Consider the following 20408-nt stretch of genomic DNA (forward strand, 5'->3'; position numbering starts at 1 on the left):
CTGAGGGTAGGTGCCCTGTTTGGCATCTCTAGTACAGCCGGTTGGTTACCCATGTCTGAGCCAGGCCTCCTTACGCCTGCATCGGGTGGCTGAGGACAGAGGCACAGTGACTTGCCCACGGTCACTGCATCCAGGTGAAGTGGTCGTAAATGCTAGACTGTAAGCTCCATGAAGTCAGGGACTGTTGTTTTATCCTCTGATGTGTCCCAAGTATCTGAAACAAAATCTTTAGTGTAACAGGCACTCAATAAATACTTGTTGAATTCAATTGGGGAAAAAAAAAAAAGGAATGAAAATTTAGACCACAGTGAGCTATCACGCCACTTATGTTAGAAAGATTGTCATGGGACTTCCCTGGTGGTCCGGTGGTTACGACTGTGTGTTTCCACTGCAGAAGGCACAAGTTCAATCCCTGGCTGGGGAATTAAGATCCCACAAGCCGCATAGTGCAGCCAAAAAAAGAAAAGAATGAATGATTTTCATAAAAAAGATAAGAGGTAACAAATGTTGTGGAGAAGGAAACGGCAACCCACTCCAGTATTCTTGCCTGGAGAATTCCATAGACAGAGGAGCCTGGTGGGTTATGGTCCACAGGGTCACAAGAGTTGGATGTGATTGAGTGACTAACACAACATACCAACAAGTGTTGACAAGGATGTGGAGAAAGGAGAACCCTTGTGCACTCTTGGTGGGAATGTAAATTGGTACAGCCACTATAGAAAACTATGGCGTTTTCTCAAAAATTTAAAATTAGAACTAGGATATGATCCAGCAATTCCACTGTTGGGTATTTAACCCAATAAAAAGAAAACTAAGATATTTGTACCCCCATGTTCATTGCAGCATTATTTACAACAGCCAAGGCATGAAAAGAATGTAAGTGTCCACTGATGGATGAACCGATAAAGAAAATATATATATATACACACACACACAATGGAGTATTATTCAGCTGTGAAAGAGAAGGCTATCTTGCCATTTGCAACATGGATGGAGCTGAAGGGCATTATGCTAAGTGAAATGTCAGACAGAGAAAGACAAACACTGCATAGTCTCACAATTAATAATGAAATTTTAAAAATTTAAACTCATAGACACACAGAATAGGTTGGTGGTTGCCAGAGGCATGGGTCAAGTTTGGGCAAATGGAAGAAGGTAGTCAAAAGGTATAAAATTTCAGTTATAAAATAAAGATGTCCTGTGGGTGTAATGTACAACATGATGACTACAGTTAAAAATATTGAATTATATATTTAAAAGTTGTTAAGAAGGTAGATCTTACAAGTTCTCATTGCAAGAAAAACAAAATTGTTTCTGTCTGTCTTAATGGATGCTAACTAGGCAGAGTGTGGTGATCATTTCACAATACATACAAACTCAAATCATTACGTTGTATACTTGAAACTAATATAATTTTGTTGTTGTTCAGTTGCCCATTCATATCTGACTCTTTGTGACCCCATGGACTGCAGCATGCCAGGCCTCTCTGTCCCTCACCATCTCCTGAAGTTTGCCCAAGTTCATGTCCATGGCATTGGTGATGCCATCCAGCCATCTCATCCTCTGATGCCCTCTTCTTCTGCCCTCAATCTTTTATATACTAATATAACATTATGTTAATTATATCTGAGTTTTAAAAAAAATTAAGCCTTTGAGCCAAAGTGTGTTCTTCCCATGGCCAACATAATGGAATTCAGGACCTGCTTATTTTGGCCCACCAGAGATCTCCTCTGATAGGTTACCCCAAAACTCCCTACTGTGTTAGCCAACACTTTGTCAATCTGTATTGCACTCTTTAGCTCCCTTTGCCCAGTTCTACTTCCTTCTCCCTTTTTCTTTCACAAACGTCTGATCTGCATCAAAGCTTGATGATTTTCCAGGCCCATTTCTTTTTCCTCCCCCTTAAACTTTCACAGGCTTTATCTTCTAGTAAGTCTCTTGTACTCCGTCTTACCATCAGCTTCCTGCAAGACTCGAACTGATACAGCATCATAACACTTATTACAATTTGTAATGGCATGTTTGTGTTTGTGTGTTGTCTCTATCAATTACATAACAATCTCCTTGGCAGTCTTTTTTTCTGAAGGGTCCTCCTCTAAGAAGCCTGGATAACCTTGCTGTTGACTCAATCTTCATCCCTCCTTTCAGTCCACAAGATAGCAGTAGTTGCATAGTTGTGTCTTACACTGGGAACACAGTTGAGAGAGAGAGGAAAAGCACTGTTGTGTCTTACACTGGGAACACAGTTGAGAGAGAGACGAAAAGCACTGTTGTGTCTTACACTGGGAACACAGTTGAGAGAGAGACGAAAAGCACTGTTGTGCCTTACACTGGGAACACAGTTGAGAGAGAGGAAACTAAAATCCTAATTCAGGGCTACATCTTCCAAATGTAGGATTTATCAACTTTGGCACTATTGACATTTTAGATTTAAGAATCCTTTGTAGTGGAAGAGCGGTCCTATGCACTATAGGATGTTTAGTAGCATTCCTGCCCTCTACTCACTAGCTGCCAGTGGCACCCTTCTAAGTTATGACATTTGTATTTCCAGACATTGCCAAACGTCCCCTGGAGTGCAAAATTATCCCTGGCCTTGATGAAAGAGTGTCTTCTTTCTAATTCTTCTCAAAATGCTATTTAGTCAATTAGTATACAACTGGACCATAGTATATTAGTATGGTTCTGGGAATATTCTTCCAGGCTAAGCAGATACAAATCTCTTGACTGCATCTTCCACACAACATAAGAATTCCCTCCTCTCTTGCCATGTCTGTGTTTTAGACCCTAAGTGGGTCTGTACGTGTTCCCAGGTATTACAGATTGAGGACAGATCATCCCAGGTGCCTTGCTCTGACCATAAAGAGCCCACCTATACTTGCAAACACAAACTTAAGAGGATCCATCCAAGGCAGCATGTTGATGCGCCATTGGACAGATGAAGGTTGTCCCTTGGCCTATATACCTTCTCACTGCACTTTTATCCACAAAGTGGATTATTTTTTTTATCCACAAAGTGGATAATAATTTCCTTGGAAAATTATTAGTCACTCTAACATAAATTCTTGTTGCTGCTCACCCTGGAGCATGCTAGATCCTACTTACTTCTCAAACAGAAGTGGCTAATTTAAAAAATTAAAGTCTGCAATTCTGAGTGTCTGCCCTTAATATTTAAAGGTTCCTGCTTTAGCTGAAAGTGTGAGCCATGGTTACCTTCATCATCAGGAAGAGAAACCATTCATGCCTCTATTTCAGATGTTTTTTAAGTATGAATGTCTGTCTTTTCAAAGTCCCTCTATCCCACAAAGTGTATTTCATAGATTTCACTACACATATATTTCAAGTTTGGGTTGCCTGCTAAGTCCCTTCAGTTGTGTCCAACTCTTTGAGACCTCATGGACTATACCACCAAGCACCTCTGTCCATGCAATTTTCCAGCCAGGAATACTGGAGTGGGCTGCCATGCCCTCCTCCAAGGGATCTTCCCAACCCAGAGATTGAACCCACGTTTCTTACATCTCCTGAACTGGCAAGCGGGTTCTTTACCACTAGCGCCACCCTGTTTTTCCCATAAATTTGGTGCAAATCCATGTCCAGCCATGTTCTCATTATGCTGCACAGTCAGAAATTTCTGTGCAGACCTGCTTCTCTCCTCCAACCCCCAACTGGTTTCTTTTCCTTACTTGCATTCATTCGATGTTTTAAAAGTGTATTTTAGATTCTGAATATTCGACGAGCACAAGATTTATGGATACATGATTTAGAGGGAATCTCAAACGTGACTTTAAAAAATTAACCCATAACAACTATTTCCCGTCCGGTCTTATGGACAAATGCGATACATGATTCTTAGGATGTTGAGAATTTTCTTGGATGAGGCAAAAAATAAACTCTCCTGTCCTAAATGTTGACTTGGTGGGGAGGGGGGCGGAGTCCATGAAGAGAACACGCTGGACGGGAGGTGGCACAGATTTAAGGCTGAAAACTCGAGTTACTCCTCTGGTACTTCCTCCTCCAAGACTGAAATAAGGGATTCTACACAGTTTCCAGCCCGCAACGCGTCGTGCCGGGGCGCTGAGCCGAAGGAAGCAGGGCTAAGTCTGAACGCGACTGTAACAAACTGCATCGCAACCTAGCAGTCAAGATGAATGCTTTTAGGGTTCGATATGATTAGGTTAAAAAGTTTAACTATTGCAAGTATAACTTTGCATTTAGTCCATTATCCCCTCAAGAACAAAACGTTCCTTCTCGGCCTCAAATATCTGTCGGCCAGAGAAAACTTAAAAGCTCTCTTAAACATATTCAGAAAGCTAATTCCTCACGCTTGAAAGCAACAAATAACCAAAAGCTATTACCGTTCTCACACAGAGAAAGAGTAGCGAGGACCAAACTTCTAAAATGCGCAGTAGCGCGTCTGACGTAGGCCTTCCTGCCGCAGAGCATTTCGGGAAGAGCCGCGAAACGCGAAGCTGGCGCTCCTCTGAAGAAGAAACAAAGTCCAAGGACGACTAGAGGTGCCTGCCCAGTACCTGTCGCAGCTTGGGGTAACCCAGTTTTTGTGGAAACAGCATTACCCACGCGGAGCGGGAAGCGCCCCCAGGCTTCCGGGTCCCAGGGAGACGCACGGTGACGCAATTCCTGAGCGCGCCAATCCCGGGCTGGCTGGGAGGGCGGGCTCTTCAAATTTGAATTCCCTAAAAGTTCTCGTGTTAGGGAATCTCGCGGAGAAGGTGAGCATCGCCTGGGGTTCGGCCGCTGAGGGGTGGGGCCGACTTGGGCCAGAGACGGGATCTTAGGGCGCCCAGGTTCCCCGCTGCTCCGAAGCCGAGCCCAGACTGCTGCCGTCTCGCCCGGCCAGGCTCTTCACCCAAGGTACGGCCCCGACCTTCTAGCCTAGCTTCTGCGTCCGGTCCCTCTGGCGCCGCGAGTCCCAGCGCTTCAGCTTTCTGGGCTCTCTCGGACTTTTTGTACGTTTCTGTCTTTGGCTGCGGTATCACGACCACTCGTTCATTCGGTGTGTATTTGTTGCGTGTCTACTGTATTTATCAAGAGAGCAGACTTCTTTCCCTCTGATTTCAAAATCAGTTTCAGTGGTGAGCGCTCGAGGCTTTTGTTCTAAAATCACTTCTAGAAAAAAAAATTAGATTACCAAGTAGGAATATTGTGTACGTCACTGCCCGATTCTTCATCTTGGAACCCAGGATCCACAGAGCTAAAGAAACAATTTATCCGTCTAGCTCGTATTTTCTTCTCGTTAAATTACATATTGCAAACATTTTCAGATGTAAATAAAATTATTTAGGAAACAGGAGGCCCCTTCATCCCTCTCTACAAAGATAAGTGCTATTTACAATTTTTACAATATCTTAATTCCAGATTTTTTTCCCCTTTGCGTATACTCCCCCCCCTTTTTTTTTTTTTAACAGAAATTCAGTTGTACGTCCTGTTCTGCTTTTTAAATTTAGTATATTCCAGCTGCTTTCTATGTCAGAGTGTGTATGCGTGTGTCTGTATGTATATCTTTTCATTGAATACATAGAATTCAGTTATATGGATGACAAAAGCAGAATTTTGTCCCATATTGATAGACGTCTAGGTTGTTTCTAGTTAGCCCGGTGCTTTAGTGGACAGCGGAATTTTGGTAGCCATCTAGATTGCTTCTAATTAGTTTAGTACTTCCGTGAACATCCTTGTATAGGGCCTGTTTAAGAACTTAGGCTTTGAGATCAGATAGACTGCGGTCCTGCTCTTGTCAGTGGGACCTTGGACTGGTTATTTAACCACTTTATGACTTAGTTTTCTCATCTTAAACATGGGAATAATAACAGTACTTATCTCTTATGAATTGCTGTAAGATTAAGTAGTGTCTGACATAGATGCAGTAGATGTTGAATATTATTACCACATATGTCTTTGCATTCTAATGTAGATGTAAGAAAAATTTTAAGTGGAATTTATTGATCAGTGGTATGCCCACCTATATTTTGAAATTAACCTTTACCAATCTGATAAACATAAGAAGTCTCACTGTTTTAATTTGCATCTCTTCATTTATTAGTAAAATAGAGGGTCATTTTGACTCATTTATGGACCATTTGTATTCTATTAAATGCCTTTCATGTCCTTTGGCCATTTTTTATGTTGATCATTTCTTTAAATTGATTCATTTGGTTTCTTTGAATGTTTGGCCAAAAAGTTCTTTTGGTTTTTAAGTATAAATGAAAGACCTTTTTCATTTTCACCAAGAATTTTATTGAACAGCATATTCACTGTTTTATTCCACTACCTTCTGCCATTTTTCAGGCAACTTCATAATTCCATCTTCCCAAAACTTTTTATCTTTATTTTGAGCAAAGAACTCTTCCACGTGCTATTTATAGTCCTTCAAGAGACTGAAATTTTTTTCATTAAGAGAATTTTGTAAAGACTGAAATAAACGGGAATTTGAAGATGCAATGTCTGGTGAATATGGCAGATGAATCAGAACTTCCCAGACAAGCTGTTAACAGTTTTTGCCTGGCCATCAAAGAAGCATGGAGGCTTGTGTTACCCTGATGGAAGATTATGTGTTTTCTGTTGACTGATTCCTGACGCTTTTCGTTGAGTGCTGGTTTCAGTTGGTCTAATTGGGAGCAGTTCTTTGAGCTCATAATAGGGGTCTCCTTTCCAATCCCACCACATACACATCACCTTTGGACGAAGACTAGCCTTTGGTATGGTTGGTGGTGGTTCATTTCACTTGCCCCATGATCTCTTCCATTCCACATTATTGTACGATATTCACTTTTCATCACACGTCACAATTTGTTTTAAAAATGGAATGTTTTTGTTATAGTTCAGCAGAGAATCACATGCAGAAATACAGTCAAGAAGTGTTTTTTTTCTTAACTTATGTGGAACCCAAACATCAAAGGGATTACATAACCAAACTGGTGCAAAAGATTTTCAGTGCTTGATTTGGGTATTTTGAGTATGTCGGCTATCTCCCACATGGCATAATGTTGATTGTTCTCAATTAATGTCTCAATTTGATTGCTATCAACTTCAAATGGTTATTGCACCCTGGGGGGCATTGTCCAGCAAGAAATCTCCAGCGCAAAATTTTGCAAACCACTTTTGACAGGGTTGATGTTTGATCAGTCACAGTAGCTTCTCCATACACTGCACAAATCTTTTTTTTTTTTTTGAAGTTGTGTTTCCACCTTTCTTGAAATAATAAAGCATAATATGCCAAAAATGTGACCTTTTTCTTCCAGTTTTAATATTAAAATGGCTACACAAATGTTCACTAATCTTTTTTTTTAATGCATTGTGAATGACAGCTGTCACAATACAATCTGACAGAACTGTTTTGAATGAAGTTCAAGACAAATAAGCTCTACTAGAACCACCTTATGGGAAAAACCAAACAAATTCTTTGGCCAACTCAATATATTGTGTGCTGCACTTTTTTCCAAGTATATCATTTGTCAGTTAACTTACTGTTCCTCTCATTTTTCCCCAACTCTATCTCCCAGTGTTGGTTAGTGTGCCTTGGGAGTTTTGACCCATTCCATTAGAATTATTATTAATATTACTACCATAACAGTAAATTCCTAGAACTTTTTATGTCTTAATTCAGTATTATATCCATGATAACAGTTGTTTAGCTTTCTAGATATTCTAGATACTCATAGCTACTTTTTCATACTCATAGCTAGTTTTCCCATGCCCGAGTCTTTATTTTGAATAAATAGCAATTTTTCCTAGTATATCAGCATGTCAGTTTTCAGAGTAAATTTTAAGTATTAGATTTTTCAAATAGTTCGAAGCATTTAATGAAGGCACAAGCACACCATTTTAGAATTCACCTTGTCTTCTCCAGTCCTAGAAGGAACCTAAATAGGAAGGAAATCTAAAAAAGAATGGATGTATGTATACGTATAACTGATTCACTTGGCAGAAACTAATACAACTTTGTAAGGCAAGTATATGCCAATAAAAACAATTAAAAATAAATAAATTGCATGCTTTTCCTAGTAGCATCCTTCTAGGAATGTTAATCACCCCTTTGTCCAGCATATCCCATGCACTAGTCACTTAGCAGTCCTCTCAGTTATCAGATGGACTGTTGAAGTATCATAGTGCTTGTGTTCAGGTAACCCTAATTTTACTTAATAATTGTCCTAAATCACAAGAGTAGTGCTGCTGGCAATTTGGGTATGCCAAAGAAAAGTTGTAAAGTGCTTCCTTTAAGTGAAAAGGTGAAAGCTCTTGACTTAATGAGGAAAAAAATTGTATGCTGAGATTGCTAAGGTCTGGATAAAAATGAGTCTATTTGTTAAGAAGGAAAAAGAAATGCATGCAGATTTTGCTATTGACCCCCAAAACTGCAAAAGTTACAGCCACCGTGCATGATAAATGCTTAGTGAAGTGGAAAAGGCATTGAATTTGTGTTTTGAGTGAGGTGACATTCACATAACTTTTATTACAGTATATTGTTATAATTGTTTTGCTATTGTTAATTTCTTACTGTGCCTGATTTACAAATTAAACTTTACCATAGGTATGTATGTAAAGGGAAAAACATAGTCTATATAGGCTCTGGCACTATCCATAATTTCAGGCATTGACTGGGAGAAGGTGGCTGGGGGAGAGGAGAAACTATTGTACTACAGATTGGTCTGTTCTTATTTCTGCTCATTTATTAGCAGTTTATACTTATTGTTGAGCATTTCATTAGGTTCTAAAGAAATGAGATTGTGTAAACCCTGTACATGCTTTGCCCTCTTTCCATGCAGTTGTCCCAGTTTATTCATTTTTGTTTTTGAGAGTGTAAACTGAATGGCCAGTGAGTGTTGCAACTCCAAGCACACTCCTGTCATTAATATCTTGCCAAATGCATGAATATATACGCTAATACATATTTGCTGAATTCTTGGGTTTTGTGTCATTCCTAAGATACTGGGTATCTTTGTCAGCTCTTGTTATTGAGGAATATTTCCTTTTTTTCTCTTATAAAATATCAAATAAAATGGTAGTTTGTATATGCATTTTTAACTTGTATATTTATTTCTCGCAGAAGTTACTGTAGATAAAGATACTTCATGTCTTTGGTCTGAATGAATTTATATTTTCTGAAATACATTTCTTATGTTTATATGATCAAAGACTGGAATAGTTATAAATTCAGTGATAGGAGATGCTGTAAATCTAGACTTATAAGTTCTAAGCTCCTTTCATTTCCTAGAAATTTCTAGGTGTGGGAAATAAAATTTATATGTAAGAAACAAGCTAAAACAAGTCTAAGAATGTGTGTGCCCAAGTACATGATTTCCTCTAAAAATTCTAAGCAGCAGTAAATGTTTAGAAAATTATAATGAATATAATTTACTTTTGATTTCAGGTCTTTTTTTTTTTTTTTTTACGTAAAATTTCATATTAAAAAGTTCTGCAGCATAACAGAAATCAGGATTGGAGATTATTAACTTAAAAATTGAATGGATTTTTTAACCTTCATTAGGATATGTCATGTAGCTGCTGCCTTAAAATTTAAGTTCCTAAAAGGAAAAACCATATTTGTGAAATTGAGTCTTTTCATAACTTAATTTATTGCCATGTGCAGCTGTCATTTAATGTTTTTTGATGCAAATATTAGATTTGCATCAAGTCCTGGAACCTCCAGGACTTGAGGTTCAAGTAAATTTCAAAAACAAATATTCAAAATTCTGCTCTTAGAGTGATGAAGTAGAAGACTTGGTGGAAGCTGCTTTTTAACAGAGAATAAATTTAAAAACCAAACTGTTTTATCACTAAAAAATAATAAATGAAACTTTAACAAAAATATAAAATCTTAGTGTGCTTTGTGAGGTATAGATTATCCAGTGTTGTTATGAACCAATTAAACCTTTTACTTTGTATAATGTTATTATGGAAAGCAAATAAACTTAACTTTTTCTGCACGGAAGCATGATAAAAGTTGATTTCACATTGAACTGCAGGTTCCTCTGGCCCCCTGCTGAAGGTCTATCCTGAAAATTGTGTTTAAGTGAATTTTCTGTTAGAGGGAATTTGTTGCTTCGGTTTATCAAGATGATTGCAACACCTTTGAAACATCCAGGAATTCACCTGTCTTCAGAGACATCTTCTCAAAGGAGAAATGTGCCCATGCACGCGATCTTTTTTGACAGCATTCCTTCAGGCACACTTACTCCTGTAAAAGATTTGGTGAAATATCAGATATCCTCTTTAAAACTTAATAACCATAAAAAGAGTCAGTTTGTAGAAATGGCAGTTTTTAATAATAAAAATGTACTTCAGTCTACCTTGCTAGCAGAGGCTACCACCTCTAACAGTTCTCTTGATATCAGTGCTATAAAACCCAACAAGGATGAATTTAAAAATAAAGAAAGCTATGAATCACCAGGAAAAATATTTCAAAGAATGAAAGAAAAAGTACTACGCAGCAAGCAAGAGCAAGCATCAAGAAACAGTTTTTTGGAACCAACACAAAATGAAAGTTGCGCTCCTGATGGAGCTGAGGAAAGAATACTACAGCATACCTACCTCTGTGAAGAAAAGGAAAACAGATCATTCCAGCCAGAAAACCGTTCACTAAGAGGTTAGTTTTATTATGTGTTGGTTAAAAAGCTGTAACGTGTTTAGTGTTTATTGTGTCTGACGCTTTTAGGTACTCGGAACAGCAGTGAGCAAAACGAACAAAAATCTCTGTCCTCACGAAGCTAGCTTACATTCAGGTGGTGGCAGACAGATCATTAAATAAGTATTTTTTAGAATATAATAGAAATGATCTGGAAAGAGAAAGCAGAGTACGCATGATGGGGAAAGTTGGAGCAGGTTTTAATTTTTCATGGGGTGGTCAGTGTTTCAATGAGAAGGTTAAGTGATGGATACAGATAGATATCTTGCGGCTGGTACAAGTGCCCTGAAATAGAAGCATGCAGACTAGCTAGGAGATTACCAAGGAGTGAGTGGGCAGCTGGGGAGGAGGGGATAAGTAAGGAGAGGGTCAGATAATGTGTCTTTTAGGAGGGTCCTATTAGGGCCTTATAGGTAAATATAAGGGTTTGGGTTTTTATTGTGAGCATATTAAGGAGCCACTAGAGGGTTTTGAGCAGAGGAATGTCACAGTCTGACTTAAATTTTAAAAGTATCACTCTAGCTGTTAATTTGCAATAGTTATTTTAGTATTCCAGGTGAGAGATGGCATTGGCTTGGTCAGGTGGTAGCAGTGGAGATAATAAAGAGTTGCTGAATGCCATATAGATTTTGGTTTTGGAGGGGAGGGGGGGTTGTTAATTTGTTTTAATATTTTATTTATTTATTTGGCTGCACAGGGTCTTAATTGTGGCACATGTGATCTTTTAGTTGTGGCATGTGGGATCTAGTTCCCTGAGCAGGGATCAAACCCAGGCCCCCTGCGTTGGGAGTGCGTGGAATCTTAGCCACTGGACCACCAAGGAAGTCCCTCCAGATATATGTTGAGAGATGGGAGTGTGGAATATAAGAGAGGTATAAAGGATGACCTGGGTGATTTGTTTGGTTTGGAGTTTTTTTTTTGCTCAAGCAACTGGAAGGATGGAGCAGTTTAACTGAGGTAGAGGTGGAATAGTTTTGAGGACTCAGTAATTATGTTTCTTGTCATGTCAATTTTGATATGTCTGTTAAAAATTGAAGTGTAGATGTGAATTAGGCTGTTGAAAAAAATTAGTTGGAATTTAGGGAAGTGGCCTACCTGAGAAATACATTTGGAGTCATTAGCACCTAAATGGTATTTAAAGCTATAAGATTAGATGGGATCATCAAGGAGTAAGTATATTATACTTGAAAAAACTGTATATTGAAATGTTTTCAGAGAAAACATTTAAGGATAAGTTCTGGGTCACCCTGAAATTTAGAAGTTAGAATAAAGAGCAGAAAGTAGTGAAAGCCACTGAGAAGATGAGGAAGAAAAACCAGAATGGTAACTTCAGAAGCCAGTAATTGATAAAGATACTTTACGTGCATTATCTCATTTGCTCCTTTCAGCAAACATTATGGATTTATGCTCATTTAATATAGTCTAGGAAATGGAGATTTTAAATAAATTAACGTCTGCTATGTGTCTCACAGGTAGTAAGTAAGTGATAAGCTGAGAATTAAATACAGATATCTATTAGAAAGCTCATGCTCTTAACTGCTACATAATAGATTGTGGGTATATTGTTGCATTTCAAAGACAGTGATGTATTTTGACACAAAAGCAGTTTTCTAAGGGAGTTTAGGATGGAGGTAGGTGAATATACAAATAATCTCATACAGTCTAAAGAGAAAAGGGAGAAGCAAGAGAAATAATGTACATTATAGCATGTTTTATATGTAAACTGGGATTAGAGAGAGGAAGAAATAACTGACTGCTTTGAGAATCTGCTGACTTCCTAGAAAATACACATATATACAAACACAGATTTTGTGTATAATTTCAGAGATCTTTTGGAGAGTCCCTGCATGGATCCCTGAACTGAAATAAATGGCCTGTGTTCTGTACCATGTTGTGTATGACTGAATTATCTACTCATCTGTACTGCATTGCCCTGCCATTTCTAGTAGAATGATTTAAAGAAATAGAAACTTATCTTTTATGACATGTCATTATAATAAAATCTTTATATTGAGGTTTCTAAGGCCAAAGCAACATATATATTAAAGTATAATCACTACCAGTTTTTTCAAGTATAATATTTGAAATTAAACATATAATTCAGTTTTTCCTTCTCTGGTACAAATTTTAAGTCTATTACCTTCCCCTTTTTATGTGAAAGAAACTCATTTCTATATTCAAGATACGAAACTTTAACTATCTAGGATGTAAAGCAGAATAAAATATAAGCAATGCTATTAGTTCCTGTTTGTCTAGCGATTAAGCCTACCAAATTTGTGTCTTTGAAGACCTGCTAAAGGGATGTCAAAGAAGTATAAATTATGACTTAGTCTGCTATTGAATCTCAACATTTTGATTTTTAAATCTGTTACAACTGTTCATCCCCATTTTAGATATTTCCAGTAACCAGAAGCAAACCGAATTTTCAAGAGAGGATGGCACTTGATATATGACCTTGACATATACATATCTGATTTGTGGCAGCACCAGAATTTTATTATAGATCTCTAGGCTTCTAAGTCCAGTAGTATACTTGTGTCTAGAGCTGGCAGGTTTTTAAAAAATTCTTTCTCAGCATAATACAGGTATAGAGAATGCATTGAAGATATGAGAATAATAAAGGGCAAAAACTTAATATAACTGTCATATGTTAAAGTATACTCTGTTGGTCTGATCATTACTGAATTTAAGTCTTTATTCCAAGATTTTTAAAGGCATTTTTTTCTCTTATTGACTAATACAACTTCTTTCTTTAAAAAAAGAAAACTCAACCTCAGTCCAAGAAGTTCCTCTGGAATCATCAAATAATATTTTTGTGCCAGTCAAGCAAAAGATTACATATCAGCAGGAAAAGAAGGTGCCTTTGCACAATTTAACTTATGGTAAAGTGCTTTTTGTTTTGTTTTTAGTTTGTTATTTGAATGTATGGTTAAATGTTCTAGATACTTATTTTCCCTGTGTAGGCAATTAAAAGTTTAAAATTTTTCTGTTGTTCTCTTTTCATTTCATATTATCCATCTGTAAATTTTGTTCGGTTTTGTATTTTTTTGCAGAGCTTCCAATTCTGAACCAAGAACATAAAAATGTTGCAACTGCAAACAGGGCAGTAACTAGAGCTCAGCTGGCTAGACAAATTCTTCACTCAAAGGAGAACACAGTTGCAATCAATAAATCCAAAAAGGACACATTTGTTTTAGAAGACACTGATTCTACCTGTGAAAAGTCTCCAAATACCACTGTTGCGACTCTTTGTGGTCCTGATGTTGAGAATGGTGGTCAATTACTGGTTTCTGGTGATAGTAAGATTACAAGAGAAGGCAGTTCAAAGCAGGAAATTAAGGAAGGAAATGAGATAACAATGCACAGAGAGACTGATTTTCCAGGTTCCATGAATGATACTTGTAAAATCGTGCTTGCAACTCCACAGTTTCATATAACAATACCTCAGAGATCAAAAAGAAATGCCTGGACCCTTTCTCCAAGTATAAGCCAAACTATTACAAATGGAGTTAAAATTAAGGTAGGAAAACTTTTAAGGCAGATAAATACTGTTCTCACCCTCATTCTTAAAGTGCATAAGCTCTTTTGCTCTCTCATTAACAGGTTCATTTTGGGTCTTTGTTAATATTTAGTGTAGAGGCAGTGTGGCCTAGTGAAATGAGCAGTGGATAAAGTAAGAAGACCCAGGCGTGAAGTCTTATTTTGCTCTAACACTAGTTGCATAGTCTTCAGCTCCCTTTGGGGATGAATACTGAGGTATTCTTGTTCTTAAATTTTTTTTTTCCTGATTCTTGGTGTTCTAGTAACAGCAATTAAAAGAGAAAGGAATTAGAGCATCTAAAGATTTTAGAAGTTTTACTGTTGTAACACTGGAGTAGGAAATGGCAACCCACTCCAGTATTCTTGCCTGGAGAATCCCATGGATAGAGGAGCTGTTCAGATGTTTGCTTTGGAATAGAATACTAAATATAGGTTACTAGCAATCACCTTTATAGGAAATTGAATACAACTCCAAATCAACTTTTCAAAAAATAAATGCTCTAATTATATAGGGAGAAGAGTGATGGTGAAATGCATACTACTTAACTTGTTTTCTCTAAGTTATTGAGACTTTTGTGGCTTTGGTATTTTAATGGATACCTCAAGATTTTAAGTGGCTTTTTCCCTTAGTGGTTAAGATATTTGACATAAGAATATTTAAAGTATAATTGATTCTGGATTGTATTAATAGAACAAACTGGAGTACAACTTCAGTCTCTGTCTCCATCTTTTGTTTAATTATGCATAAGAGTTTTTACCTTATTGCTATATAAAATAGAATGTGATTCTTATGTAGATGAACACTAAGGACTCATTTGGATTACTTGTATAAGTGTTTTCTTTTAATGTAAACTGATTTTGTAATGCATATGCTACAAGTAATATAAGAAGTAATATATATTTCATTTTATGCTTTATCAGGTAGTCCAGCTACAGGAATGGATGATTAAAGTCATCGATAATAACACTGCTATATGTGTAGAAGGAAAACTGACGTAAGTATAACTTTTCAGCATTCTTTTAGTAAAATTTATAATGAGATATTTGTGTGTAAGAACTTACAAGGAGATGCATGACAAATCGCATCTTGCTGTAAAACAAAGACTTTCTAACGAGGTTATAAACTGATGGCAGAAAAGTAAAATGAGTATGGCCATTTTGATTGTAACTAGCTTTCTTGCTTTTCTAAGAAATTTGTTAACTCATATTTTTAAAATAGGGACAGCTCAAATTTGTATGAATAGTGCTTTATTTTTTTCAGAGGTTCTATTAAGTGGGCTGGGATTATCTGCTTGATGATAATGATTGCTTGTAGTTAACATTTACTACATGCATTTCAGTCCAGAGTCTCACATCTAAATTGGGAAAACCAAAACCAGATATGTATTTACTGATTCAGAAAAGAAATCAAAATTATTTAACAGTGTGCCACACAGCTACATGTTAAGTAATCACTGGCACTTTATGGTTTTCCCTAAAATGAAAGCATCCTTTGGTAAGTGGACTTGCCTAGTTCTGCTACTCCACTAGTTCCATTTCCTGCTCTTCAAAACCAATTTTCTTGGTGGTTAAAAAAAATGTAATAAAAGGTTGTAATAAAACAGTACACTGTATCACTGTTATAGATACTTACCTCAAAGTTTATGAGTATATAAAATCTGTCTTGCTCACCTTATTTCTTGCTTGCCTTGTACCCATTCATTTCCTTAATATCCAGAGGCAGCACTGATTGCCTTTGTTGCAGTCCCATTACTACTGCTTACTGACTGTATGACGTAGGCAAATTACTTACCCTCTTTCAGTCTTATTTTCTTCATTTGTGTAATGATGATAATAGCATGATCTACTTTTTGAATTATTTTGAGGGTTAAATCAGTTAACATTTATAAGACTTTGAGAACAGTGCTTGAGTACTGTTTAAATATTTGTTAAATAGTGAAAGTCACTCAGTTGTGTCCGACTCTTTGTGACCCTATGGACTATACAGCCCATGGAATTCTCTAGGCCAGAATACTGGTGTGGGTAGCCTTTCCCTTCTCCAGGGGATCTCCCCAACCCAGAGACCGATCGAACCCAGGTATCCCGCATTGCAGGCGCATTCTTTACCAGCTGAGCCACAAGGGAAGCCCAAAAAAGAACAGAGGATGAGAATATTGTGTTAAAGTATAACATATGAATTTAATTCCATTTGACCAAACTAAATGACCTTAACTTTCTCATTTATTATGCTTATATTTAGAATGTTTATTACTAATCTAATGACTCAGAATGTTCATTTATCTAATATATTTTAAAATTTTGTTTTCTCTATATTTATTCTTGGCTTCATGTAAAGAAATATAAAGAGTAGATTTATGGGTCAGTAGCTTGATGCTGCTTTGTTTTTTCACAATTGGAACCTCTTTTGGTACTTTCTAAAGAGGAAGGTAAAGACATTTGGCTATATGGTGAGGGGGAGAAAAAAACACAAGAGTAGAATAATTCAAACAATGTAACTGCATGAAAACTAACCCAGCATAGACCCTGAGGAGAGTGACAGGGAAGTCATCCTTTGGCAGTTTGGCATCAGTTGAGACACAGTTGTGAGCTTTATTACCACAAGATATTTAGAGAATGCCTTGCTTTCTTGCTAATGAAACGTTTTGTACTAGCCACATGGTTTGGCCACAGTACAGTTTCTTGGTACTTAGGTTCACATTAGCCAAGAGGTTGAGTTCTGTTGCAGTGTTTGGCCCTCAAATGTTTTGTAATTAGATTAATAGCATTGTAGCTGGAGTACAAATTTATTCCTGTTACAGATTTATATACTTATATTGTGTACATTGTGACTCTTGGTAAAATGTGAATACTTTGGCTTTAACTAAGCTTTTTTTCCTCCTAGAGACATTACCAACATATATTGGCACAGTAATGTAATTATAGAACGGATTAAGCACAACAAACTTAGAACTTTATCAGGCAACATTTATGTACTAAAAGGAATGATAGACCAAATTTCCATGAAAGAAGCAGGTAATGACTGTCATTACTAATCGGAAGAATTACTTTACTAAGTGAAATAATTAACCATGTTTCAAACCATATTTTTGCTTTTAGTTAGGTGCTTTAAAATTACATGTCAACACTAAAAATTAAAAAATACTGCCAAAATTATGTAAAACTATTCTATATGTTGATCCTTTATTATGATTTACTGTTACTGGACAGTTTAAGTCCAGTTATTTAAAAACTATTCAAATGAAATGTTCCTTATATGTGAGGAACTGGCTATAAGAATATAATTTAGCTCCCTAATTCCTCTTGTGTTGAACCTGCCCAGCATAACCCTAGTCCTGATACAATCTTATTTTCTGTCTATGCCTAGTACACAGCTAATGTGACTAAAGAAAAAGACACCTAGTAGTCTACTTTAAATCTGTGACTACCAGCAACAAATTGTGGTCTCTCAGTGCCACTTGGTATCCTACTGTGGGTCCCTAATCCATTCATTCTCCCATCATCCTCAATGACTATTTTGTATTTCTACATCTCTCCTACCTCCCTCTCAGCTTGGTGGGTGGGAGAACAAGGAGAAGACTTAAAGCAACAGGAACAATCAAAAGAGAACTTTTCTGCCACATCTCTCATCTGCTTGTATCTACCTGCTTTTATTGGGCAAGTCTCCCATGTTCCTGTCTGTGTCAACCTGTTTATACTTTAGTTCCTATCGTCTATTACTCAAAAATATCACTCTAGTAATTCTCCCTTCTATCAAAAAGAAAACCAAAACAAAACAAAAAAACACTCTCTTTTGTGTAAAAAAATCAAGGTTGTTAGAATGTATTTGTATTTAAGAGGTCATCAACTTAAAATAATCATATATATATGTTACATATTAACCTCATGGTAATCACAAACCAAAAATCTATACTAGATAAACACACACACATACACAAAAAAGAAAGAAAGGAATCCAAATGTAACACAAAAGATAGTCATCAAAAGAAGGAACAAAAAACTACAAACACAACCAGAAAACAATGAATAAAACAGCTATAACTACTTTAAATGTAACATTAAGTGTAAATGGAGCAAATGCTCCCAATCAAAAGACAGAGTGGCTGAATGGATACAAAAACAAAGAGACTCCTTTCAAATCTAAAAATACAAGACAGAAAGTGAAGGGATGGAAAAAGGTATTCTATGTAAATGGAAATGAAGCCAAGTTCAGTTCAGTCGCTCAGTCGTGTCTGACTCTTTGCAACCGCATGAATCGCAGCACGCCAGGCCTCCCTGTCCATCACCAACTCCCGGAGTTCACTCAGACTCACGTCCATCAAGTCGGTGATGCCATCCAGCCATCTCATCCTCTGTCGTCTCCTTCTCCTCCTGCCCCCAATCCCTCCCAGCATCAGGGTCTTTTCTAATGAGTCAGCTCTTCGCATTAGGTGGCCAAAATACTGGAGTTTGAGCTTTAGCATCATTCCTTCCAAAGAACACCCAGGACTGATCTCCTTTAGAATGGACTGGTTGGATCTCCTTGTAGTCCAAGGGACTCTCAAGAGTCTTCTCCAACACCACAGTTCAGAAGCATCATTTCTTCGGCGCTCAGCTTTCTTCACAGTCCAACTTTCACATCCATACATGACTACTGGAAAAACCATAGCCTTGACTAGACGGACCTTTGTTGGCAAAGTAATGTCTCTGCTTTTGAATATGCTATCTAGGTTGGTCATAACTTTCCTTCCAAGGAGTAAGCGTCTTTTAATTTCATGGCTGCAGTCACCATCTGCAGTGATTTTGGAGCCTGAAAAAATAAAGTCTGACACTGTTTCCACTGTTTCCCCATCTATTTCCCATGAAGTGAAGCCAAGTTAGCAATGCTTATATCAGACAAAACAGACTTTTAAACAAAGATTGTAATAGAACACGAAGAATATTACATAATGATAAAGGGATCAAAAAAAAAAAAGATATAACAATTGTAAATATATAGGTGCCCAACCTAGGAACACCTAAATACATAAATAACAAAGCTAAAGGCATCCCACTCCCTGAATTCAAGCTATGCTACTAAGCTACAGTAATCAAAACACTGTGATACTGGCACCAGAACAGCCACATAGATCAACTAAACAGAATAGAGACCCCAGAAATGAACCTACGTGTGTTTGGTCAATTAATTTACAACAGAGGAGGTAAGAATACAGTGGGGAAATGATGATGGCCTCTTCAATAAATGATGCTGGGAAAACTGGATAGCTGCATGCAAAAGAATCAAACTAGATTCTTTTTCTAGAATCAAACTAGACTACTTCCTCACACTGTGTCCAAAAATAAACTCAAAATGGACTAGACTTAAATGTAAGATCTGAAACCATAAAACTCCTAGAAGGAAACATAGTGAGCCCTTTGACATACGCCTTAGCTATATTTTTCTAGATCTGTCTCCTCAGGCAAAGGCAACAATAACAAAAACTAAACAAATGGGAGAACATCAAACTAAAAATCTTTTGTACAGGAAAAGAAACTGTCAACAAAATGATAAAGCAACCTACTGAGTAGGAGGACGTATTTGCAAGCTTCATTGCCGATAAGGGATTAATATCCAAAATACACAAAGAACTCATACAATTCAACATAAAAAATAAAAAAACAGTCCTATTAAGAAATGAGCAGGGGACTCCCCTGGTGGTCCAGTGGCTAAGACTCCATGCTTCCAATGCAGGGGGCCTGGGTTCAATCCCTGGTCAAGGAACTAGATCCCACATGCTGCAACTAAGAGTTCATACGCTGCAGTGAAAGATCCCACATGCCACAACTAAGACCTGGTGCAGTAAAATAAGTTTTTAAAAAATTGGGCAGAAGAGCTGAATAGGTATTTTCCAAAAGAAGATATACAGATGGCAAACAAAGACGCTCAGCATCACTAATCATCAGGGAAATGCAAATCAGAAGCACAATGAGATACCACCTCATGCCTGTCAGAATAGCTGTTATCCAAAAGACAAGAAATAACATGCATTGGTGAGGTTATGGAGAAAAGGGAACCCTTATGCTGTGTTGGTGAGAAAGTAAATTGGTATGACCACTATGGAAAACAGTGTGGAGGTTCCTCAAAAAAATTAGAAGTAGAACTAGCATATGATCCAGCAGTCCACTTTGGGGTATTTTTCTGAAGAAAACAAAAACACTAATTGAAAAATGCACGCCTGTGTCCACTGCAGCATTATTTATAATAGCCAAGATACCA

At 37.3% G+C, this 20408-nt stretch overlaps 3 protein-coding genes across 7 annotated transcripts in view; 1 reads left to right on the forward strand and 2 right to left on the reverse strand.

Annotated features, from left to right (window-relative positions):
• Positions 1-5186, reverse strand: LOC123330854. The gene is made up of 3 exons (XM_045163759.1): positions 5147-5186; positions 4353-4856; positions 1-214 (listed from the first exon to the last, which is right to left on the reverse strand). Exons 1-3 carry the CDS (start codon positions 5184-5186, stop codon positions 153-155), a joined length of 606 nt encoding a protein of 201 aa, XP_045019694.1. The 3' UTR covers positions 1-152.
• Positions 4599-20408, forward strand: part of MIS18BP1 (MIS18 binding protein 1) — a 49550-nt gene continuing 33740 nt past the window's right edge. Inside the window, exons 1-6 of one of the 5 annotated variants that reach the window (XM_025270903.3) lie at positions 4599-4727; positions 9978-10597; positions 13399-13518; positions 13690-14156; positions 15098-15171; positions 17058-17188. In XM_025270903.3, the coding sequence (XP_025126688.3) occupies positions 10069-10597; positions 13399-13518; positions 13690-14156; positions 15098-15171; positions 17058-17188 (1321 nt within the window). In that variant the 5' untranslated portion in view covers positions 4599-4727; positions 9978-10068. The other 4 variants (XM_025270902.3, XM_044933179.2, XM_025270905.3 and 1 more) reach the window with 4 other exon arrangements.
• The window catches only part of FANCM (FA complementation group M), a 98197-nt gene continuing 96707 nt past the window's right edge, over positions 18919-20408 (reverse strand). The window contains exon 25 of the transcript XR_006547096.2: positions 18919-18962. The gene's annotated coding sequence lies outside the window, so the exon portion shown is untranslated. The remainder of the gene's footprint in view (positions 18963-20408) is intronic.

The sequence above is a fragment of the Bubalus bubalis genome, chromosome 20, assembly GCF_019923935.1.
Source record: "Bubalus bubalis isolate 160015118507 breed Murrah chromosome 20, NDDB_SH_1, whole genome shotgun sequence".
Lineage (NCBI taxonomy): Eukaryota > Metazoa > Chordata > Mammalia > Artiodactyla > Bovidae > Bubalus > Bubalus bubalis.